Here is a 25,814-nt window from a genome sequence, read left to right as displayed (position 1 = left end):
GTGCCCACCCCCGTCCTCCAACTGTTTTACTTTAGAACCAATTAAGCTCTAAATTGTTTTGAAAAAACAACAAAACCTCCTGAACGAAAAGGTGTGGTTTGGGCCTTCTCTTCCCCTGGGGGGTGCTGATCCCCACACCCACTAATCAGAGTTGATTTCGGGATGAGGCTCCTCCCAAACCCCTCCTGGGGCCCCCAGACCCCTTCCATTTCCACAGACTTCCTTGCAGACCAAGGCGTCAGGACACTGCTAACATTGTTAGAGTGGATGAGAGTTAAATGAGAAGGTAGCGAAGAGAACTGGGAAAACAACAAGAGGGTACACACAAGCCGGGACCCACTGCTAAGCCAGTCCCTGAGCTCGGACTGTCACCCTCCGCTAAGCCACTGTAATGATACAGAAATATAACTGTTTAACTGAAAATAGAAAAGTATAAGGGGAAAGAAATAGTTTCTGCCTTAAATATACAGTTTGGAGACACACAACCAGGTACTTGTCTATAAATGTAAATACATAGAGACATGTTTTAAATTGGAGGGAAACCAGTGATCCATAGAGGGGCGCGTGATGAGGTGAAGCCGTCGTGCTGGCCCAGGGAGGCCCGGGCAGCACCCAACCCAGGGAGGCAGTCGCGGGCCAGCAGGCACACTTTGAGGCATTTCTACCAACTTGAGAAATCCATCAGTCAAACCCAACTACCCCCAATGTTTTGTGAATATTTTAATTTTTTTAAAATAGATTTTTATTGATTTCAGAGAGGGAGAGGGAGAAAGAGATAGAAACATCAACGATGAGGGAGAATCAGAGAGCAGCTGCCTCCTGCACACTCCACACTGGGGATCAAGCCTGCAACCCGGGCATGTGCCCTGAGTGGGAATCGAACTCTGACCTCCTGGTTCATAGGTTGACATTCAACCACTGAGCCACAATGGCCAGGCATGTGAATATTTTAAAAACTATACAGATTTAAAATCTAATTGTAGTATTTCATGACAGAATTTCTGACGCTTATTTTTACACACACACACACACACACACACACACACACATGCACGCATGCGTGCACGTGGCCAGCAAAGGCTCATGGGTAATTTCATTTCTGTTTCTGAATGAAGGTTACTAATTACCTGGTCAGGTAACACTGCCCTCAATTCGTTTTTTAAACCTAGATACGTGTGGCAATGCTGACCTGTATATACCACCCAGGGAGTTTTCACTTCCGAGCACCGAAGGGAGATGCTACATCTAAAACCACATTATTCTCTAAGCTCTCTAGGGCTACCATGTTCCTCGAATGGGAAGTCGTTGCCCATGAATAGTTATCAGCTAAGCGGAGGAGCTGGAGTTCCCATTGAAAGAGGCCCATGACTTGCCTGACTTCCTGAGCGCGAAAGGTCTCAAGATCAAGACCACCTGAACACAGTGGTGCCTAAACGCAGTTCTAAATGCCGCCAGGTTCTCCCTGTGCTGCAGGCGGCCGCCATGCTGGGCCAGGCGGAACAGCTGGGGGTCTAGAATCCACGTGGCCGTCAACAGTCAATAAGACAGGAAGCTTCAAATTGACCAGTTAAATGGAATTCTGACCCCTGGTTAGTGAGAAGTGCGTTTAACAAAAGACCTGAGCGCTTGCTACCCAGCCACACTAGCCTCACAAGTCCGGAGGGTCAGCAGGCTGGCGTTACAGACCAAAACACGGGTAGGATTGCAAGCTGGGAACAGCCTGGCCCGAGTCGATGCCGATCGTGTCCCACTATAAAGAGCAAGGTTTCCTGACCGCAGGTCCTCTCCTCTCCTGAGAAGTAACTGCTGAGTGTTCCGACGTTACCCCTGGGGGAACATGGCAATGCGGATGCTCTGGCCATTGCTACTGCTGCCAGGAACTGTCACCTGTCCTTACCCAGGAGTCTCAGAGTCCCAGAAACTGGCAGGCAGGCAGCTCCCCTGCAAGGAGGGTAAGTCAGACCTCACCGTACCTGCCACCTCCTCACAGTGACCTCCTGGACTCCCTTGTCTCACCTCGTTGAACCCCTGCTGGACGGGCACAATGAAGGAGACAGCGTCCCGTCCTTACGGAAGCTACATTTAGTCCAGTAGAAAGTACCAGACAAGTCTGCATGTGGCCAAAATGCCAGGTGAGGACCACAGGAGCCGTGAGAAGGTGTGAGCAGCAGGGAATCATGCCTGCTGGACAGCTCAGGAAAGACTCGTGGATCCCTCTAGACTTTGGAATTGGCCCACCCTATACAGAACAGTATGGAAAGAGGGGATGCTACATTACCCCAGGACAACCCCACTGCTCTCCTAGCTGACTCAACTGATGGGAGGCCTTCACAGAACAGCCCATGTTTCTCTCTCGAGTCTTATTTTTATTTATTTATGCATTTATTTATTCACCCTCACCTGAGGATACATTTTAAAGTGGAGGAGGAAGGGAGGGAGAGAGAGACAGAGAGACAAAGATAGAGAGACATCAATGAGAGAAAGATTGGTCAACTGCCTCCCGTATGTGCCCTGACCAGGGATCAAATCTGCAGCCCTAGGTATGTGAATTAAGCCAGCAAGCTTTTTGGTGTAAGGGATGACGCTCCAACAAACTGAGCCATTGGGCCAGGACTCAAGATTCCTCTTTTTATTTCATATTCTTCAAACTAAAACCATACAGACATGCATAAACACATCCACCAGAGAACACGTACAAGATTGTTCACAGTGGTATTTAATGGCTGAAATGTCCATCCACCGCCGATACCTCTTAAGTGTATCCATACGATGGAATGTTACACCCAGCAAGAATGGACTATGACACGGGCCACAAAGGACCACAGAGAGGATGTGGAGCAGAAGAAGACAAATAAGAGAGCACCAACTGCTATGCTCCCATCCAACGGTTCCAGATCAGCAAGCAAAACTCATCTGTAGTGAGAAATCAGATGGCCATCACCCTCGAGTGTGTGTGTGTTTGGGGGGAGGTGTGGGCAGTGGCAGGAGGTGGTCCACAGGGCCTTCCTGAGCTGTTGGCCACCTGCTGCTTTCTGATCTGTGGGCTGGTCACCTGTATACTCACTTAGCTATAACTTAGGATTTTGCACTTTCTTTGTGTACATTATATCAATAACATTTAACCCCCCCTCCCCCCGCCCAAAAAAAGAAACAAAACAAAACACCACAAGATCACCTGAATGGCTTGTGAATTCAGAGGTTAGGTCAGGAAGTATGAGATGTGGAGTCACGTCGGGCGGAGACAGTTTCTCCCAAGAATGGCCCAGCCCTACAAAGTGTGAGACACTGGTGTCCATAGGAAGAAGATCACAACGGGCCCTCTTTGGTATTGTCTCAATATCCCCCCCACAACGCCCCCAATCGATCTGTGTTACTGTGATACACAGGCCGACTTCCTGGCCCATTCCTGAGCTCAGCAACAGTGTCTCCTCAGATACCCCATGGAGCTGGGGCTGCTGGCCGGACTCGCAGGGGGCAGCCCAATTACCATGCTAATCCAGGCCCAGGGCCATCCCCTTCATGTGGGCGTGCGTGTGCGCACTGGGCCGCCCTGATTAGCCGCTTCCTTCTGTCAAAAGCCCCAGATTCTTCCCAAAGAATACTTTTAGCTTTCCGCATAGCCCTGAAGTGTACGAGTTGATTTGAAAAGGTACTTACCTCCACCATATGCTATTTTTCTTTAAACAATTTGCATTTCAAAGTGAATACGGCATTTATATCTGAATGCACATCAGTGTGTTGCCTGAACTGATCTCAAAGGAGCATGAAGAAGATGCTGGTTTTCTATTGAGCAAGAATGTTTTCATCCACCAAATGACATCAAAGCCAGTGTTCCTCTTTTAAGCGATAGGATTATTATATTAAAAATAGCCTGTTCAGACTTAAAAAAAAAAAAGACTCTGAAATAGGCTTTTCATAGCATTCAAGTAAAGGCTCATCAACAATCATTTCTTTTAAAATACAACACTTTGCTTAATGCCCCGTCTGATTTGGGTCCATCTTCACAAACCAGACATGACCTTGAACTAGGAAACAATACCTGGCATTTGACTTATTGCCTGAAAAAGATCAGTGACTCTCAGTAACAGGTGATACTGAAGTTCATGTACATTGAGATACTCGGGGAGAAAAACCCACTGAGGACTCTAAGAGCAAGTGAGTGTAAAACAAGTATTTATTTCCACTGTGGAGCTTTAATTTAAAAAATCATAACTACAGGACTATGATGGATAGACCCTCCCTTCTCCCCTCGGAGGCCTCACCCTTAGGAACATACGGAGATGACTGCTTTTGTAGGTCCATGCCCAGTCCCACGTAGCTTCCAATGCTGTACAAGCTCAGAGTGTGAGGTTAGCTTGCAAACCTACATTCGCACCACGCCCTGCTCTGCACGAAACCGGGAAACCAGGTTTGCCGGAATCAGGACTGGATGGCGCAGACCTTTCTAACCGCGACATCACTTCTAACTAGGCCTTCACCATCTGTCCCATCCTCTAATCATGACCCCAAAAAGAATATAATTCACAACACTACCATAAAAAGTGAGATCCAAATGAATTAAGTGCCCTGAGCAGGGCCCACTGGCCTCACTGTTTGCCCTGGAAATCGGCCTCCCTCCTGGCCACCAGGACTCCAGGCCAGGAGGACTGTCTCCCAGGACACATAAGCCTCTTCTTAAAGACGTAGACGTCCAGGATTCTGCCTTATGTGGTACTTGTTTTGTAAAAGTGCCCTTCAACACATCTACTGAAGTAGAAATCTTGTGTTTCTCAGACTACAATGCATTTTTTTTGGTAAAACATTTTCCACAGCATGTTTACCAGAGAAAAAAGGGATGTACAGATTCCAGGCGCAGTTGCAAGGGGAAATGTAATTACTACCAAATACAATACGGCGGCCAGGCTCAGAATTAAAATCCTGGAACTAGACAGTGCACTGCTATTTCCTGAAATGTGGAAACAGTTCTTTTATTCTGATTTCTCCCTATTCTAATTATGATGCCAAAGGGGAAAAATGGGAGTCTTTTGTCATATAAATTTCTTAAAGATTATCTTACAAAATGATACAGATATAAAAGTAATGAGATAGAAGTCTACAAAAATTCCATCTAATAGGTTGTCTCTATATTAAACATAGCATTCATTTTTCTTAAGACTATGGAAAAGATGTGATTTTATATTACACTTCTTTTAAAAATTTTTTAAAAAAAATTTTAGAGTGGTAGAAAGGGAGGAGGCAGAGAGAAACACTGATGTTTGAGAGACACATTGATTAGCTGCCTCCAGCACCCACCCCAACCAGGGCCAGCTATCCAACCTGCAGCCCAGGTATGTGCCCTTGACTGAGACCCTCTGGTGCATGGGCCAGCACTCTAACCACTGAGCCCACTAGCAAGGGCTATATTATACTTCTTTGATATTTTCCATTTCCTTCCATTTTCCACGTTGTTCCATTATCATCATAATAATTTTAAATAGTATATAACATCTTACTGATAAATGTAGATAATTTATTACTGTTTGGTTTTTTTTTTTACTTCTGGATAGTTTTGGTTGTTTCCAGTCCCTCGTTATTATAAACAATACTGCAAAGGACATCTTCTACTTTCAGACATTTTTCTTAGGATAGAATCCCAGAAGAGTTATTATTGGGTCAAACAGCATTAGCATCTTTCTGACTCATGATATATGCTTCTAATTAATTTTCTTAATGCCCAGTGGACTCAAAAAGATGGAACTTGGCATCTGAAAAACAGTTCAGTTCATAATTTGTAAAATGGAAAATAATAACAATGAAATGGTGATAATAATATGCCCATGTAGTTGGTGTAAGGCTTCAATTACATAAACTACCCTGTCAACTGCAAAGGCTCTGCAGGTATTCATGGTTTTTCATTTTACCAACAGTGAGTTTTCCTTTTCTCTTTAGTCTATTTTTTAGTAAAAGTTTAAAAGGGTGATGTTGCTAATTTTGTTTGACTTTACAATCTAAGAAGTCTGTTTTATGTATGTTTTTCTCGCGCAGGTGTTTCTTGGTGTGTAAGCTGCTCGTGTTGTTTGCCTCACGTCTGTGTTTTAGTCTTGTAGTCATTCTCACTTTGTGTGAGCCCAAACATTCGCCACCCAGTGGCATTTCTGAACATCTACGGTACAGGGTCAGCTCAGCAACACTCCTGAGTACTTAGGTACAATCCATTTCTTGGCATGGGTTGCAAGAATGAATTTGTGTGCAATACAGTAATAATAAGGTATGACAACATTACACAAAAAGAGGATAAAACTAAGGATTTTCTTTTAAGCAATAAAACACGATTATGGCATTCAAGTAATAATGTCTAATAGAACAAAGTCCAAGGAGCCCAGATCTTGTCCTCTAGATTCTTATTTGGTTATATACCCCCAACAAATCAATTCAATTATTTAGTTTTCCATGCATGATCATTTTATCTTTCAAACACTGTCCGTCCTTTATTATGATAAATGCAATAGGTGTGTTTTGCACAAAATTCATTTTTATTTGACGGCACTGTTTTGAGGGGAGCTTTGTTGGCTCCTACTGAATTATCTAATCCCTTTGAGGGAGGAAGCCAAGGTGGTCACAGGGCTCCTCCCTCCGAAGAGCTCGCTTCAACTTCCCTCTCCCAGTCCTTATGGAATCATCTCTTGGGAGCAGGTACAGCAGTCATGTAGGCTGAGAGCAGCGAGGAACGCCTGCGTCCATGCTGAGGACGTGAAGGTGGGCTTCATGTGGTGGGTCGGGATGCGCTGGGGTGTGAGCTCTCACTAGCTGTTCCCCAGAAAGACGGACTTCCTCTGTGGGCGGGTAATGGCAAAGCACTGGGCACAAGGCCTGCGATAGCAGAATGCCACGACTGCTCTCCTCCACCAATTCTCCTACTGACGTGGGTATGGGAGTGAAGCAAGCAGACCAATCACAGACTTGACTCCATGCAGAAGGGCTTTCCCAGGGCCCAGGTTCCAGCCGAGGCCGGGCCAGCGGTTGGATACCTCCCTGAGGCGGCTGGGACTATTCCCAGAGCCCCAGCTCAGCACCCACCTCTCCTGTGGCTGCTCTTCCCACGCTGCCCATGAAGCATGATGCCAACACCTGAAACACTATTTCTTCATCAAACATACTATTTTGTTTTTTGTGTTAATGCTTACCTGAGAATATTTTTACCATTGCTTTTCAGAGAGAATGGGAGGGAAGGGGGGGAAGGGGAGAGAGAGAAAGCGAGAGAGAGTGAAACATCGATGTGAGAGAGACACATCGACTGCTTCCCGCACACGCCTCAATAAGGGAGGCAGGAAGCGAACCCGAAACCCAGGGACATGCCCTTGACTGGGAATCAAACCCTCTGGTGTGTAGGCCAGTGCTCTAACCACTTAGCAGAGCCAAACATATATTCAGGGCCAAAGATACATTTTTTGAAAGGGAAAAAAAAGTTTCTGAAGCAATTTTCACTTACTCAAAGGGACCCTGTTCTCATAGAGATGCACACAGCTCAGTATCTAACACCCCTCTTATGCATTTAATTGAAATCATTAAGGATCAAGTTGCTCTTGTCAGTTCTTTCAGCAAAGAACACTCCATTCAGAGTTTCCTTAAACTGGACAGTGTGGTTTTGATTTGTGCTGGCACTGTGCCCGGCGATCCTGACCAGAGAAGGTGCAACGGAGGGGCTGCTGTCTGAAGGGAGGCAGACGGCACTCATCCTCAGTGTCTATCACTTACGTCGAACTGGATACAAATATTAACTTAATTAAAAAATAATTGCTGGGTCACAAAACTGGGAGAGGATAACAAAGAAAGAGAAATAATGGTCTATGCCTCAAAGAGCTTACAATTTAATGATGGGAACAATATAAAACAAATTTGCCTAAATCTCAGTGGGAGAGATGTAGCAGCAGAAATAGCTGACCGTAAGATTGCATTTGTCGTAAAAGCTGAAGACGCTGCAACTCCGCAGCTGAATTTCAGATGAACCTAACTTCCTGAAATTTCAGTCCAAGAGAAACCTCACAAAATATTTATTTTCTCCGCCCAAAATAAAAACTTTTTAAATAGCCACTGACACCTACTCCAATAAAACCTGGTTTATGAAAGCAGATTATCATCATATGATACTGATTTTTGGATTATTTTGCAGCCAAATAATTTACCACCAGGAAGGCTTTCCTTTGCAAACGTGCCACCAAGCTGCTAGAAAAGCATTTAGCAAACACACCCGCTTTATACATCAGAGGACTCAATGTTGTAAACAAAGTCCCCAGTGTGGGAAATTAACGGGGGGCCGGGCAGAAACGGGGCGAGGGGGCAGGTTCTGAGGTTCTAACGAGCGAGAGGCGTGGGACTCCACAAACCAGGAGGAGACACACGGGGACATGCACAGACCATCGGTACACGGAACAGACTCCGGAGTTATTAAAATGTTTTCTAGACCATTTGAAACTAAACAAAGAAAAACTTTGTTTCTATGAGACAACCACAGATCGGGTTTGGATGTTGCGTTATTTTTTTTTTTTAATAGCTATTACCACTGTAACAGCAGCTTAGCGACGCGGCGTCTGCAGTGTGAGCAGTTTTGATAAACAGCCTCTGCGGGCCACACAACGGGGATAATGTATCCTTAAGTACCGCCAATGAGCTGCCATTCTGCACAGCCAATTACTTCTGTGCGTCTGTCACTCAAAGGAAAAATGACTGAGCCCATTAGATGAAACCTTTGTCACTGTTCCTAATGCACTCTTAGGCCTCATTAATCTCCGGGAGCAGCAACAGAGCCGCCGGTGCCTCATCGCCTCCCCCGAACAGGCCCACGTGAAGCCTCTCATCTCTCCCCCAAGTGCACCGCGTTAATCAAGCTCTCCTTATTACCCAGTCCCTGTCACGGCGGAGAGCGCGCTCCCTCTTAAATGCTCTCATTATGACCCATCTTTAGAGCCGGCTAAGTGGAAAAAAAGAGAGAGGGAGAGAGGGAGAAAGAGGACGGGAGAGAAAGAGGAGAGGAAAAAGCAAGTCCGAGCGCATTAATATTCATGACAATAATTAGTATTCTAGGTCACTGAATATTCATGCTATTAGTTTGGTTTTTTATGGGTTTGCTGGATGTCCTGATTACTGAAGTGTGGAGGAAAACAGCATGGTTGAGACTTTAGATGTCAATGGCAGTTCAATACTCAAAACACATCGAGATCCCGCCCCCACCCCTGCAAACGCAGCCTCAGCCCTCCTGAAGGCTGTACCGTTCTGAAACCACCGGGGGCCTGAAGTGGGGAGAGGTGGGGAACGAGGAAAGGTTTCCTGTGACAAAGCGTCCATCTGGTTAGGATAAACACACAGTCACAGTTGCAAACAGCCAACAAAGACCCACTTCAGGGACAAGGAGGTATCTGTCGGCTCGGAGTGCAATGTCACCATCAGGACGCGGGAACAGAGGTGAGGGATGCACAGACCTGGAGCCCTGGGCCTCGGGGGGACCTGGGAAAGCCCCAAGGACACTTCTCCGCCTGCCCGGTCGCTGCCATCCCAGGGGAATGCTGTCTGCTGGGGGGCATGGGTTTTAAGCCTAACCCTTTGTGTCTGCACGAGGCTTTATACACAGACGTTACGGCATTTAAAAAATCAATTCAAAAACAACTGCTCTGCTGTCCTCCTTCCTCTTCTTCATTAACAACGAGCACCCCCGCTGTGACTGATGGACGCCTGATGCAGCTCTGGACACTCACTCACCTTGGCCAAGCTTTGGAGAGGCACCGGTGTGTGGTCCTCCCAAGAACAGACGTGGTGCCATCTTCCCATTTTAAAGATGAGGAAGCTGGTGCAGAGAGACAACTGCACAAGGTCCCAAGATGGGGTGTGGGATTCAATTTAGTTTTTCTGACTCCTGAGGCTGTTGTGTTTTCCTGCTCTCTACTTAAATGTCAAAATAATTGTCACATGAGGGTATCATTCTGCCAGAGTGGCCGGCCAAAAACTCAGTCAGAAACTGCTTGGACATCTGACTGCCTTCTCTGGAGGGTACCTGAAGTTACAGGTGGGTAGATTCTCTAAAATGGACTTCGGATTGATTCCCATTAGAAAGGCACTGTCAGTTCTGAGCCTGGGGAACGGAAACAGCAGATACTACATGGTCTTTCTGAATGACTGAGCTTGGAGAACGGGGAAGAAGAGATGGAGAAGGGAAATTCAACAGTCCCAAATAAATAAATAACTTTTGGATTCTTCTGTTCCTTTTCTTTTTCTTCTTTTTTTTCCCCCTCTGGAGTAGATGCTGAAGCAATTTTTTCCAAAAAAGCTACCAAGAGGAAAGTGTTCTATATCTCTGTCATCTAACAAGTGTGGGGGGGGGGGGGAGGAGGAGATTAACCAAAGAACTTATATGCATATGTGCATAATAACCCATGAATAGACAACAGCATGTTGAAGGCGGGGGGGGGGGGGCGCGGGTCCAATGAGGGAAAGAAAGGGGATATCTGAAATACGTCCAATAAAGATAAAAGAATTTTTTTTAAAAAATATATTTTATTGATTTTTTACAGAGAGGAAGGGAGAGGGATAGAGAGTCAGAAACATCGATGAGAGAGATACATCGATCAGCTGCCTCCTGCACACCCCCCAGTGGGGATGTGCCCGCAACCCAGGTACGTGCCCTTGACCGGAATCGAACCTGGGACCTTTCAGTCCGCAGGCCGACTCTCTATCCACTGAGCCAAACTGGTTTTGGCGATAAAAAATTTTTTTGAAAGTCTTTTTTTTCTACTTTCACACTTGATTGATAATAGTTTGCCATTGCATAGGCTTCCAGGTTCAAAGTTATTGATCCTTAGAAGGGAACTCTTCCATTATCTCGCAGTAGTGTTGTTAGAGGTGAAGATTCCATCGTTCCCTTCCTTTGTAGGTAACCTGCCTCTTCTCCTACCTCATTTGTTCTCTACGTTTACAGAGCCTCCTCCCCCATCCATCTCGGTGCCCGACTCCTCAGACGGGAAGGCCCCAGCACATCCTCCTCACCTCTAGCATATTTTCTTCTGTTATATCTTAGATTCCCCACAGTGTTGTTAGCCATGTTATTTAGAATATTTAACTTACCTAGTCAATCTTTTTTCTTTAATTTTCAATAACCCCTTGGTTTTTCAACCTTTTGTTTGTTTCATTTTATGGATACAATAACTAATCTCTTAAATCTTTCTGACGATAGTAGTTATAATTTCACCAAAAATTATAAACTAACACAATGGATTAACAAGACAGATAGGAGCTAAATGAGAAAAGTGTTAACTTTACTAAGGGATAGAAAATAAATCTGAATAAAATGGGAAATAATTGAGTTTCATGATAGGAAACTGTGGTCAAGATGTTTTTCCACCATTAATTGACAGGGTAAAAGCAGTGACAATTGGAGTCACATGAGGTTATTTTTAAGGGGAAGGAGTGGGTTTCAAGTTATTCTGAAGTTTACTGGAAAAAACAAATGCATGACAATAGCCAAGAAAAACTGGAGGATAAAGCCAGTGTGGTGAATCTGCATCAGGTCAGACAATGTGGGAATAGCAGATCAATGGAATACATTCTTGAGCGCAGACACAGAACTCATTTAATTAAATGAGTTAGTTTACAATAAAGGGGGCCAATAGAATAAAGAGGGAAGGGAAACATTCACCAAAGAGAGAAAGAACAGTTAGTTACCTATTTGAATTAAGTTTAATTAGATGTCCTATCACATATACTAGACTCAAACAAATTAAAGGTGGATTAGTGATTAAAAATTTTTTAAAGGATCTGGAAGGTATATAGTCATTCGTTATACTATTATTTCAACTCTTCAGTATGTTGGAAAACTTTTATAATAAAAAGTTGAATATGTCTAAAAAAAAGAAACACTGCAATGACAAAACTCAGAAATACACATGTATGAATTATGTTCTGAATTCAAGATGATTGAAGGCTTTCTAAGTAGAAACCAGAGAAGTAAAAGACATGACTTGATTATATATTAAAAAGGGGGAACCTCTAAATGTAAATAAGACCATGAGGTATAAAAAACTAAGAAATTGGGGAAATATTATAAAGTGTTGATATCCTTACTGTACCAAGAGTTCTTACGTATCAATAAGGAAAAACAAGCACCGAGTACAAAAACGGGCAAGGGATACCTCTAAACAAGTACGATGTAAGTAACAAGTATGACCAATAAACACGTGCGATGCTCAACCTCACTACTAACTGAAGAAATCCAAATACACCAAGCACGGGGTATTTTTATCGCTTATCAGATTGGCAGAGAGTCTAAAAATGATACTTAAATAGCAATATTAGCAAATGTGTGGGGGTTAAATGGGCACTCACTTTATGGATGGAAGGTCACTGCATATGCAACCTTTCTAGATATTAATTTGGAAATATGAATCAAGAGCCTTATAAATGCTTATACCCATTGACTGAGTCACTTCACATATGGACTTTTTTTTTTAATCCTCACCTAAGGATATTTTTTCCATTGATTTTTAGAGAGAGTGGGAGGGAGGGGGGAGGAGGAGGAGGAGGAGGAGGAGGAGGAGGAGGAGGAGGAGAGAAACGTGGATGTGAGAGAGACTCATTGACCGGTTGCCTCCCACACATGCCCTGACCCAGGGTGGGGATGGGACTTGCAACCCAGGTACATGCATTTGATCAGTAATCGAACCCATGACCCTCTGGTGTACAGGCCTATGCTCTAACCACTGGCCACAGCCACACACGGACTTTTAAGACAATAATAAGTGTTATGCACAAAGATTTAGGTACATGCATGTGTTGGGTCTATGTGAACGGAAAAGTTACTGGAAAGAAAGGTACAGAACACTGATCCAATTCAATAACACTGAGATAAAAAAATGAATAACAAAAAAAAGAAAGCAAAAAAGAAACACTTCTAGTTAACTCAGAGCTCTAAAACAGAACAGCAGAACTCAAATGAGGGAGAGTGAGGATAAGGGGAAATACCATGCCAGTTCTTTGGCAAATAGCTCTAAAATAACAAAAATAATTAATGCCTATTTTTTGCTAAGAGTCCATCCCTTACCATAAAAATAGCATCAATTTACTTCTAATTAAATTTGCTGTGTTGGGATTTTTCACGTGAGGGCACACCCTCTGAACAATAGAATGAAGGGTCACTCACTCTTCCTGGACACGAGCCGATGGCGTCACCTGCATGCTTAAGAGGAATGAGCCACATCTCTCGCTGCCACGAATGACTGCGAGGCACTTTCTCCCCTGAAGCCGTACCTGCTCCTGCAGATGTCCCACCCCCACTTCCACGTCCCTGCCTGTGAGCCAAATAAGAGGGAAATCGGCTAGGCTTCCTGCGTGGGGATTAACCTGGCTCAGGGTCAGCTGGTTTGGCTCAGTGGATAGAGCGTTGGTCTGCGGACTGAAGGGTCCTGGGATCGATTCTGGCTAAGGGCACATGCCGGGGTTGCGGGCTCGATCCCCAGTAAGGGGCATGCAGGAGGCAGCCGATCAATGATTCTCTCTCATCACTGATGTTTCCATTTCTCTCAACCTCTCTCTTTCTCTCTAAAATCAACAAAAATATAGTTTTAAAAAAGGATGAGTAGTAATAAACTGAGGGTGCAGCCATGGCAAAGGGATTTCAACTGTACCCCCGAACCCCTATTCGTCCACAGCAAGAGTCTTAAAGAGAGTGAACTGGGCTCTGAAACACTGGCCTTAGGAGGACCGCACTCCCTCCCTCAGCAGAGGCCATGACATACCCGACTCCACGGGATAGGATAAAGGTTACACGGCATTTTGGATTTTCTATTTGTTACCCAACATTACACTTTCCATACGCAAGCGGCAGCTGATCATACATCTGAAGATAAAGAAGTTCAGACTCCAAATCTCATGCAAGCAACACTGCGTCCAGGGTGCCTGGCGGAGTCCCGCCTCGCTTCACCCCCAGCACAGCCCTGCTCACACACCCCATCACTGGGTCTCCCTCCCCGGGTGCACTCCCGCTGTGAGCTGCTATATTTACCTGTCTACTTGTCTCGCCCCCACCAAAGGGTGCCGTTCTTGAGGGCAGGGCTTACCTCTTCTGTGTCCCGGAGTCCTGGACTGTGCTTAGCATTAAAAATTCTATCAATGTTTCTTGACTTGAATCACCCATCCTGACAGATGTGACGAGATGGGTTAGAAGGAGAAGGAAAACCAGCTGGTTATGAGGTGACTAATCCTCATTCTAGGGCTCAGGGACTCATTTCCCACAGCACATCCAATTCCTGGCACACACCATGTGCTCAATAAATATTTTTAAATAAATACAAAGTAACAAAGACAGCAAAAGTGTTTTCTCAGCACGTCTTTTCCCTCTTCTTACCCCATAGAGTGAGCACACCATCCTGAAGAGGGAAAAACGTCACCTATGTCTTGGAAGGAGGGTCAGCAGGTCACAGAGACCAGGCAAAACAACCCCCCTTCTGGAATGAACCAAGGTCTCCGTTGAGCAGAAGGCCCCGGTTCTTCTGATGAGTAGTAGCAGTGATGTCTGTATTGTGCTTTCTGAGTTTTTTGGCACTTCCGTGTGACCTCACCTGCCACCGCATCCGTGAGTGCACAGAGGCCAGACCAGGTCGGCCTGATGTGGCAGTGACGCACGGACAGTTACCTGCCCCGTGCCCCTTGGCATCAAGCAGCAGAAGCCCGGTTCATGGACCCCAGACTCTCGCTCCTTTTTATGATCCTGCTTTCCCCAACCGATGCTATTTATGCCAAACTGTGGGGTCAGCACACCTTTCCTCTTTCGGAGCATTTCACATGGAGAGAGGAACATGCGGCGTCCTTAAGAAGCAGAGACACATGCAGAAACCACCACAGAACACAAGTTTATTCTGGGAAGACCAGCTGGAGGGAAGAGAGGGGCTTTTTGATGGAGAAAGACTCAGAGAGGTCCCTGTGTTGCAGGACGCTGAGTTCAGTGGGAGGGCTTGACCAGTCCCTGTACCTTTCCTCCGACAAATAATTGTGGAAGCTCCGACAAATAATTGTGGAAGCTCAAAGCCACATTGCCACTGTTTGCAAAGACTCTTAACCAACAAGGAACCATGGCATTTGAATGGTTTGCAATTGCCAGGTAGGTCTCAACACATCTAACTTTGAGAAGGTGCTTCCTCAAAGGAGAGTAAAGACAACGAATGCTGTGTCAAAGAATTACCAACAGTTATGACATAAAGCTGAGGGCATTTCAATGCTCCATGGGTCCAAGGGTTTCCTTCAAATCTCGTTCCACATGGCCATTTTTCTTTTACGTACTTGGTCCCTATGGGTTAGTTAACACGAAGCCTTGATCCTTTAACCATTCATTCGTGTTTTTACGAAGGCCCTTAAATCCTCAATCATGTGCACAATCGCACTAGCAACCACCTGGCTCCGGACAACCTCGTGGGCTGGCTTGTGCAGCTGGGACTTCGAGTGCCACCATGTGCAGTCACAGAACCCACGGGGGAGAGGGAGGGGTCACTGGTGGAGGAGATGAGGCTTCTAGACCTCAATCTACAGCATCATGGCCAACGCCTCAGCGAGCCCACAAGCTCAGCCGTGTCCCCAGCCAGCACCACGGACAGCGGCCGGCGCACGCCTTCTCCGGTGTGTCTGCGTTAAGCTTACCTGAATTGGGTGAGATGTGTAAACTGCTCATGTCCTTGGACAGGCCGTTGGTTTTGGGGCTGGAGATGGGTGCGCAGGCCGACGTGGCGCGGGGGGGCCTCTTCCCGGGGACCTTCACAGTGGTTCTCAGAAGGTCGATCTCTTTCCCGTGAACGTTCTGCATGTAATCCTGTTCAAACGTTAAACAGCCAAGATAGATTAAAAAGCAGACCTTCCACCAACTGGGACAAGACGTTCTAGCGGATGTCATGAGCTGTAATCCTAGCCCTTTCCCCTGTGGCACATGCTCCGAAAATAAGGAGGCCCTGTTCTGCCTAGCACAGGGGGCCTCCCTGTTATACGGAAGTCGGAGCTCTGCCTCCCAGTCCTGCGCTAACCCAGATCCTGGAGAGATGAGGAAACAAAGCAGACGGGCCCATCCCAGGGGACAAGAACCAGCTGTAGAAAATGAGCATGGACATAAGTCATATTGTTTGAACTGTTGCTTATGCGACGGCACACGGGGAACCAGGCCCCTCCTGGACTGTTTACCCACAATTCCACGGAGCAGAACTATTGTGCAGTGACCTTTCTGTCTCAGAGGGCAATGCCGTTAAACATCTCGATGAGGCTGAAGCTGCCTGGAGGGGGCGGTGGGGAGAAGGCCACTGAGAGCCAGGGTGAGCGGCCTGTTGGCAGATTAGGAGTTATCGACGCTTTCTTGCATTTTGGGGGGCAATGAGCCCGTGTCTCTGTAGACATATTATGAAGTCAATAGCACTCATCAGAAAGGGATACATTCTGAACCGCTCGTGGGTGGATAACATTTCACAGGATTTAAGATTACGCAGGAAATGGGATCGATGACTTGGTCCTTGCAGGATCTTGGTGGGTTCCCTTTAGACCATGAAGGGGAAAACCCACTGGTTTGTTTAGTGGAAGCAATCATGTTCCTAAGGACAGCCCTCCAATGGCAGCTCTTTGTGCTGAGGCAGGACCCGCAGGGCTGTGGAACAGATACATGGGGGAGGGGTCAGAAGCTGCACCCCAGTGGGGCCAACAGAGGGGAGTGAGCTGGGCCTGCCTCAGTGGTGCCAGCCATGCCCTCCCTGGGCTGGCCAAGCTGTGCACTTCAGCTCCAAGGGGGCTTAGGGAGGGTCACCCCAATGTCCCCGGGGCAAGCTGGTGAGGAGGGGTGGTCGGCCACGGCCACCCTGGAGGACAGTTGTGGGTTTGAGGAAGGGAGGCTGTGTCCAGCTGGGAACTGACTGGAAACTTCACATGGAGATCAAGATGCTTGGAAAACTCCCCCAAATATAACCGACTATGAAAAAAGCTGTGGGTTTGAAAGGATGTGGACCAAAGATGTAAGAAAGCTATTATCATTAAATCAGGCTGCAGGACAGGCGGGCTGGAGGAAATGGAGGCAGACTTGTGGTCGAGCTCCCTGTGTTGAGGATGGGAACAAAAAGCACCTCAAAGAAAGTGACCTTTGGTTAGTGTAGGGCTACAAGTCAAGGTCATTAAAGAGGTCATTCTTAAGCCTATTTCATTTACTTCTATTAATACCTGCCAAAAACAGGCAAGGCCAAGTTTCAAAACCAAAGTTAAGGCTTGTAAATAATGAATTCCTTCTTGCATAGTTACTCCTTTAAAAATATCAACTTGCTATAACTTTCTTCTTTAATGCCAATTCTTAACAAATTAAAATACAATAACAGGAGTGTAATTGAGCATTTATTGCTTATGGGCTCTAAAATGAGGCTAATCAGAGAGTGACTAAGCCTCAGCAGGGCTCTTTTAATGGGCACGTTTCAACATACAATAACCAGGACATTTTATTCAAAATTATTATAGAAATCTACGCAGAGCCTACTCCTTGGGTTTGAACGCGCCAAGAGAATACATCTGTCTCGAGCCCAGCATGGGCCGGGGATCTGTTCTCTTGCCTGAGTTATTTAGGCGTTGAAACTTCACAAGAACGAGCTGGGGGGGAAATCGGAATATAAATTTGGCCATTTTTATATTTCACGTAACCACAGTTTTTAAAAACTGTACTAAAGGCATGTCCTACACCATAAAGGCCCCTCCAGGCAGAGCTCCGGAAACAGGTGGCAGGAGGGAGCCGCGAGAACATGGCTTCTAGCTTCTCCCACGAGGAATGACACTGAGCTTCCTGTTTCTGAAAGAATACACTCATCTTTTTCATTTCTCCTGGGCCTGGTACTAGAGGAATTAAAGCTACAACCACGAAACCCTGTCCCCCATCCTCTGAAGTGGGCTGTGCAGCTGGATGGGTCTGAGGCAGGGACTCCCTGGGTAAAGTAAAGACAGCAAGCTTGATTTTGATATGCAAATGCATGTTCCTTCTCCATGTTCCTTGTAGAAAATGCTGATCGAAGATAAAAGGGGAAAAAACCCTTTAACAAGGCATGAGGGTAATTCAAAGCCAAGTACTTTTAAACAGCACTTAACAAGTCCCCAGGGCCCACTCAAGAGCCAGGCCCCCCAGAGGTGCCATCTCCTGCCCCTCAACAGCTTGAAAAAGTAGTAATTGCAAACCTATTTGCATTTTTCTTCTCAAGTTGTCCATGCTCATCATGTGGATTATTTTTTCCGAGCAGGCGCTGGAGCAGAGGGACCCGTCCAGACGCGCGGATGGCTCCGCCACCGTCCTGTGTCCCCCCGCACCCAGGCTCCGCACCTTCGCCATCCCTTGTTTTTTGCATTTCGCTCCTAATTATGTTGCATCTATTGCCGTACACTTAATTAGCTGCATTAATGTGATTTCTTTTCACATAGTCAAGCAATTAAGAGCTATGATTGAGTTTCATTCAATTAGCCTCAACAAACATGCTAATTGATGTCCCAGATGCAAATGAGCTGCAGTGAGAGAAACCTGCTAGCAAGTGAGAGGAGCCCAGAGCCATAGCTTCCAGCTTGCTGCCACCTCCGTGGGGCTGCCACCAGGAGGGTCAGTCATCAGTGCCTGGGTGTACCAGGTCCCCCCACACGGAGAACTGATGGACAGGCTGCTGTCCAAGGCTGTCCGAAAACCTCACAGTTACACATCACCAGGACCGGGAGATTGTCAATTGTATAACACTGTGCTCTGCAAGGAGATGGCCCAGAGTCCACACGGAAGTACCGCAGGAGGCTGCTTAAAAAAACGCAGGCATTCTCCCCAAAACCACCAAGGGGAGATGCGTGTGTCTCCACAGTCTATACAGTGCTCAGTAAATGGCGAGTTCATCTTAGTCAGCTCTGGGGCATCTGGCACTTCAAGTTAAGCGCAGAATACAGCAATCCATCAACAGTCCCTAAAAATACTCTTACTCCATCGATTCGCACTGCCTCCCGTCCGGACGTTACCGGTGGCTGTCTGGTGAAAGATGGTTTGCCCGATGTGTTCACAGGGGCACCGAAGGCAGTTAACAAGGAATTAAAGCTGAACTGAACTGCACGGACGGCTGGACTGGCATCTCAAAGGCAGACATGCACCGAAGGTCTACTCTCTGACGCACAGGTGGTGCGATCAACAACACGCCATTTTACACACACTTCTAAAAAGTATGAAGATACTTCATTTTCACAATTAAATGGTGGAAAAAATAATGGAATCTTAGTTCCAATTAGGTTTTCCCGATAATAAATATCTCGTCTAAGTTAGATAACTTAGGACATACTGACATTTGCTTTTTTTTTTTTTTTTTTTTTTTACCATGGTTAATCTAATTGGGTTTTTCCTCTTTGCATTATCTACCTTAGCAGTGCTCAAATTGTGGTCCTGGAAATACTATGGGGGTGGAGGGGGAGCTACAAGTTAAACACTATTTTTAAAACAATTCCAAGACACTATCTGCCTTATTTACTGTGTTCAAAGTTGCTTTGACTTTGCAAAAGTGATGGTGGCTAAACCTGCGGGCTCCTTAGCATGAGTGGGACCAAACTGGGCTACTTTACTCATTTCTGTATTCATGGCAACCCTCTTTAAATACAAACAAACAAGAACAGTCTCACTTCAAAATGTTAAGAACCCCCCAGGGCCCTGGCAGGGTAGCTCAGATGGTTAGAGCATCATCCCAATATGCCAAGCTTGCGGGTTCAATACCTGGACAGGGCACATACAAGGATCAACCAATGAATGCATAAATAAGTGGAACTACAAATCTCTCTCTCTCTCCCCCTCTCTAAAATCAATTTATAAAAAGGCACCCCCCCAAGTTGATTTTTAAAAAATTTCAACCCTTGAGTACATGCCTTTTTAATTTTTAATTTCCTGGGTGGGGACCTGGAAAGCACCAGAGTGTTCCGGCTGCATCCTGAAGGCTGAGGGTTACCTTGCAGAGAAGCATCTCCACGGCTGTGTGAGTTGTGAGCTGAACTAGCCCCTTTTTACTTGAAAGAACGACCATGTCAGACTTTAACTACAATTACTCAGTGTTGAGTATTTGGCAGGCATTTTCTTGAGAACAGTATTTATGGCCAATGATAAAATTTGAGCTTTCCCATGACAATGAGGATTTTCAAAACCTGTATGTCTCACCATGAGCTTGACACCTTCCAAATGAGACAGACGTTACGCCAAGGGTGGTGGTGCTACAAATGTGATTTCTGGACACGACGGAATGAGGGTGTCACCCTTTGAACTCCGCATACCTCAGTTACACACACCTCTGAGGTGACCGATGTGTGAGCGCAAGAGGATTCACAGTGCAAGGCAGTTCTAGGGGTTCCAATGCGGCAGAGAATGAACATTTAGTGACACGGTTTCGGATGCGCACTGCATTCTGAGCTTTAGCGGCCTCCAAGAACATGCACAGTGGCCTGAAACGGCTAGCCAAAAACTCATCCCGTTTCTAACAAAATAACTGTATCAGCAGACACTTTCACCAAAACAACATATCACAACAGATTAAAGGAAGCGCCAGCAGACATGACAACTAGCTGTCTTTTATTAAGCCGGACAGCAAAGGGCTTCGAAAAAATGCACATGACACTTCTCACGATTTTCTTTTGGAAAGTATATTATTCATAAAACATCTTATTTATGGAATAATGTTACATAATTGATGGTTTATTATTCCTATTTTAAATTATATAACTGTTTCAAAATTTTCTGTTTTAATTAACATGATAAATATTGACAGGTATAATGCACAGAAACAAAAGCTCTTTTAAGCGCTTCAGTGTTTAGGACAGTGAAGGGGTCCTGAGGCCGCAGGTTTGAGAACTACAAGTGTCGGAACTGCCAGGGCTCTGAGCATGCGACTGTGCACGGATCTGGGGGGCACAGACCTGGGCCTCTGTGGAGAAATCAGGAGTGGTCTTCACACTTGTGTCTTCTGGGGGAAGGAGTGACTCCTCACCCGTTTTCACTGGTACTTCATGAACGCCCACGTTCAAAGACGAAGCAGTAGTTTGTACAAGTTCTATTTTTAAAAACCCTTGCTTCTGGGATTAAAATAAAAAAGTATGCAAGAGACACCATTGTTAGATGTACTGCGATTCCCAAACCCCATTTAATACTGTTTTCAAAGGAAACTAATCTATAAAAATGGACAGAGTACCATCCATCCACAGAGACCCAGCGAACGCCCAAGCCCAGCACTTGTGAATAACAAACACTGGCCTTGCCCATAGCCACGGCACAGAAGAAAGTGATGCCCTAAAGTCACTACGAAAATATTGTAGAACTCTGACAGATCTCCTGCTTTGTCCTTCCAGGTCAGGTATCTCGAAGGAGCCCGTTTCTCCTGCTCTCCAGTGGTGCGGCAGGAGGCAGCCTCCGAGTGAAGCGCCCTCTAGAGGAGAAACCACAGCGTTTCCCACGACAGCCAATGGAATTCCAGGGCTTCACTTTGGGAGGGGGCTCCCTAAAGACAGTGCATGTAAACACACGTCAGTATGACGTGTGGCCACCACAGGAAGGAGGTGCCTGGCACACCCATGTCCCATGTGGCCGAAATCTGATTCTTCACTTAACAAGTGCTTTATTGGGCCTGGTGAGCAACGTGGTGAGAGATGGCTGTGGTTCAGCCTCGTGAGGGTCAGTGGGCAGGCTTCACCGACCGACCGAGAGCTCCGAACCCACAGCCAAGGCAAGTCCTCCAGCCTGTGGGCTTCTTACAACATGGGCTGAAGTCCAACAGTAGCCAGGGTGGGGGCTGGGGGGAGAGAGGTTATTATCATGTAAATCAAAACAGCAGACAATTCCCACTCTATTGTGAATCTCTTTTGCTTCCTTTTTTAAAAAAATATTTTTTTATTGATTTCAGGGAGGAAGGTAGAGAGACAGAAGCATCAAAGATGAGAGAGAATCATTGATTGGCTGCCTCCCGCACACCCCACACTGGAGATCAAGCCTGCAACCTGGGCATGTGTCCTGACCAGGAATCAAACCAGTGACCTCCTGGTTTATAGGTTGATACTCAACCACTGAGCCATGTCGGCCGGGCCTCTTTTGCTTTTTGACTGGATTGACCTAGTGTCTTGTCTTTCCCCAGCAAGAAAGATTGTCCTCACTGTAGGTTAAAGTGAATATAACCAGTTCTGGCCCGTGCGTGTTGGAACTGAGGCTGCCCAAAACGAATGTGTGGGGTACGAACATGGCTTCCTGTCTTCTCAGCCGCGGGCACCTCTTCCAAAGGCAGGCGGGAGTGGAACTTCACCTCAATGAATGTCAAGGAGCCAGTGTCACTCCTGGGCCAGGAGACTTTTAATAATCACAGATGGCTTGAAACAGGCGGATCTTGGAAATTCTGAGTTATACAGGAATTGTCACCATAGTGATACTAGGTCTGTCTGAAGCTCTTTAAAACCTGAGATTCCTGCCCGGCCAGCATGGCTCAGTAGTTGAGCATGGACCTATGAACCACGAAGTCATGGTTGATTCCTGGTCAGGGCACATGCCCAGCTTGATTCCCAGTAGGGGGCGTGCAGGAGGCAGCCAATCAATGATTCTCTCTCATCATTGATGTTTCTACATCTCTCTCCATCTCCCTTCCTCTCTAAAATAATAATTTAAAGAAGTATTTTAAAAACAAACAAAACAAAAAAACCCTTGAGATTCCTCTGGGTGAATTTGCTGGAGTATGCAACACTTAAAGACAGATTTTTAAGACAGAAGAAATACACATCTGCGTACACATCTGTCCTCCAGAGCACTGATGATCACTAGAGGCCTGTTCTTCTGCCATGCGGCCCAACGCAGGACAGAAAAACGCCCACCTCAGTTCTTGCCCATCACAACGTTTAAATACTTCTTCTAGTCTTTAAACCTTCACCGGCCTGTTGAGAAGTCTTGCTGTTTATCCCCCCTCCCCTCATGCTTTGCTTTTACAGGTGTTATTCTGTTTCCCTAACACTATTGCCCACCAAGGAGGTTTGCAATAATACAATCAGGTTCATTTCAGATGCACAGTAGTCCATTCATTCGGTAACAGAATGTTCTGGTTTCCTAAACTAAGCAAGTCTACAGAAACACAGTCAGCTTCCTCCTGGCCGGAGCTGGGCTTCGGAGTGACCTCGTCAGGGGTCCAAGCCCAGGCCTTTCGGAGCCACACCTGCGGGCGACGGACATCACTTAGTCACTCTCGGTCCCCATTTCCACATCTTTAAAAATAAGGGCTCATAACAGACCTACGCTCGTGGGGCTGCTGTGACGGTTAACTGAGATAATAGAGGGAGTGCTTGGAAGAAGGCCGAGTTCATTCTACAAACGTTAGCTCTGACTACTCTTGTCTGATGGGAATCCCGGAGCGCTGCCCTCGGACCTTACGTGGGCACTTCCTGAGCAGAAGGTGCCGTTCCCATTGTGGGAACAGATTCTGACATGATGAGCCATCAGGGATGGCCTGCAAAGCTGTTTTTCACTTCGTAGAATAGGGGAAAAATGGTCTTCTGCAAACACGTGACATTTTCCACTTTTTCTCCCCCTCTCCCCTCACCTCCCGCCCTTTTGTGGGGGAGGCATGTATATGGTAGTCAGACATTTTTATTGCAAAATGCCGTCTGGAAAAGATGCAAAACAAAATTGCTGAGATGCAAGGGAGGAAAACGAAGGGGGAAAACAAAAGGCGCCTTCCCTTTGCTTATTGAGTTCAAAGGCATAACAGGCAGCACCCTGCAGCAAATGGGAAGCTGCACTAATTTTAAAGCCATAAAGCGCTATCAAGAGCCCTGCGGGGCAGGACTACACTGCAGCTCCCGGCACCTAAATAAGACACGGTTCATTTACTTCGCAGCTTAGCCTAATGTAATCATCAGCGGATTTTAGCCTAGAGTTGTAACAGGCAAATAGCCGCTCGAGGAGGCGGCTCTCCCCGCCATCGAGGGGGCCGAGGCTAGATTGCTGTTGATTAGAAAATTTTTCAGTTTTGACAAGCACTTAATGAACATAAATCGCACCTTGATTGGTTTCCATTCGGGGCCACAGGCACACCTGAGAAGAGGGACCCTCCACCTCCACCTCGCCCTTCCTTGCAAGGCCTTAGCAACAAGCGGGCAATCAGGTTACGAGCCAGAGAGGAAAATATTTATAAAATACAATTATGAGAATTCAATTTCCTAGCAGAAGTGGAAGAACACTCCCTCAGGACCCCCCCCCCCCCCACGTCCAGTCTCTCCCACTGAGTTCTCGGTAGTGACTCACTGTCAGTGGGGAAAATGGATGGTTTTGATTTATTTACCTTTTGCAAGAATTTTCGGTCACAATTAGTAACACTCAGAAGGCCCCAAAATTGGAAAACAAAATGACACAGATTGGGCACAAAGGAAGAAATGCCATGTTGCTAAGGCAACGTCCCATCGGCTCTACTAGATGCTCAAGACTCAAATTCATAAGCTTCGTGGTTAACTTTGTGCACTTACAGACACATACATATACATGATACTTCGTTTTCTTTCAATCCAGAGACGTGAAAAGAGAGAACTTTTCAATGCAGTAAAAATGGGTTAGGTAAAATCTGAGCTATGCGGTTAATTTATAGAGATGTGAAGACTTTATTTTGTCTGGTCTCACCCTACTTCTATTCACTGTGTTATCAAGACAACGCACAAGCATGTTGGCCCTTTTATCTGTAAATTCTAAATATTTCCCAAACCCTGAGGGCTATATAAAGTCAAGAAGGAATTCCTTGGCCGAAATAAGATTTTGATAGAGAACCTGACTTTTTGGTGTATGTGTAATAATAGACATCAGCTTTCAGTAGGAACTTTCCTAACAAAACTTGTAGATGGTCCCTGAAAATATTTACACCACCATGGCAGTATGGTTCCACGGGACTGAAGGCACTGGTATTTGGGAGAAGCAACTTATCATACTCTTGTACCTAGTTGGATCAACGCCAAAATGATTTCCTGGCCACCCGAAGCTCAGGCATGGACAGCGCTGCCCCACCCCGGCACTTGGCAAACAGGAATGGCCACGCGAGCAAGGTGTTTCCATTCCCATGGGCTCCGGACCACCATCCAGGTGATTCAACTCCATAATCCTGCATGTTCATGACCAGACCCTGCACATCTCCCAGCAGCTCGGTCAGGGCCCTGCTAAGGTGGATGTCTTTGAGCTCCAGCCGTCCTCGACTGCTCTCCTGTGTCCTCGTTTTCACATAAAAACCCCAAGCTCCAAGGAAATATTGCACGCCCTCGCTCACAGCAGCAGCATACACTACAGCCCGGAGGAGGAGGCAGCCACCTGTGCACCCAGAGATGAAGGGCTCAATAAAATGTGGTCTGTCCATACCATGGGATATCCTTCAGCCTCAGAAAGGAAGGAAATCCTACCCAGCCGTTGGCTCCCTGGTTGAGCATCGGCCTATGAACCAGGAGGTCATGTGCCCAGGTTGCAGACTTGATCCTCCAGGGTGGGGCATGCAGGAGGCAGCAATCAATGATTCTCATCACTGATGTTTCTATCTCCCTCTCCCTCTCCCTTCCTCTCTGAAACCAATAAAAATATATTTAAAAAAAAAAAGTTCTGGAGAATGGCTGATCAATAGTGGGAATATACTTAACACTCCTGAAGTATACACTTAAAAATGGCCCAGCCCTGGCTGGTTTGGCTCAGTGGATGGAGCATCGGCCCATGGACTGAATGGTCCTGGGTTCCATTCTGGTCAAGGGCACATACCTCGGTTGCAGGAGTCGCAGGCTTGATCCCGAGCAGGAGGCAACCAATCTAT

At 46.2% G+C, this 25,814-nt stretch overlaps 1 protein-coding gene across 1 annotated transcript in view; it reads right to left on the bottom strand.

Annotated features, from left to right (window-relative positions):
- The window catches only part of AGAP1 (ArfGAP with GTPase domain, ankyrin repeat and PH domain 1), a gene marked incomplete at its 5' end in the record, with an annotated part of 295,221 nt that overhangs the window by 117,538 nt on the left and 151,869 nt on the right, over positions 1-25,814 (bottom strand). The window contains one exon of the mRNA XM_081096019.1: positions 15,652-15,820. Within this exon, the coding sequence (XP_080952145.1) occupies positions 15,652-15,820 (169 nt within the window). The remainder of the gene's footprint in view (positions 1-15,651; positions 15,821-25,814) is intronic.

This window comes from Myotis nattereri, assembly GCF_964212035.1.
Source record: "Myotis nattereri genome assembly, chromosome: 7".
Lineage (NCBI taxonomy): Eukaryota > Metazoa > Chordata > Mammalia > Chiroptera > Vespertilionidae > Myotis > Myotis nattereri.
The sequence above is the reverse complement of the archived record's forward strand: the minus strand, read 5'-3'. Positions and strand labels throughout refer to the sequence as shown.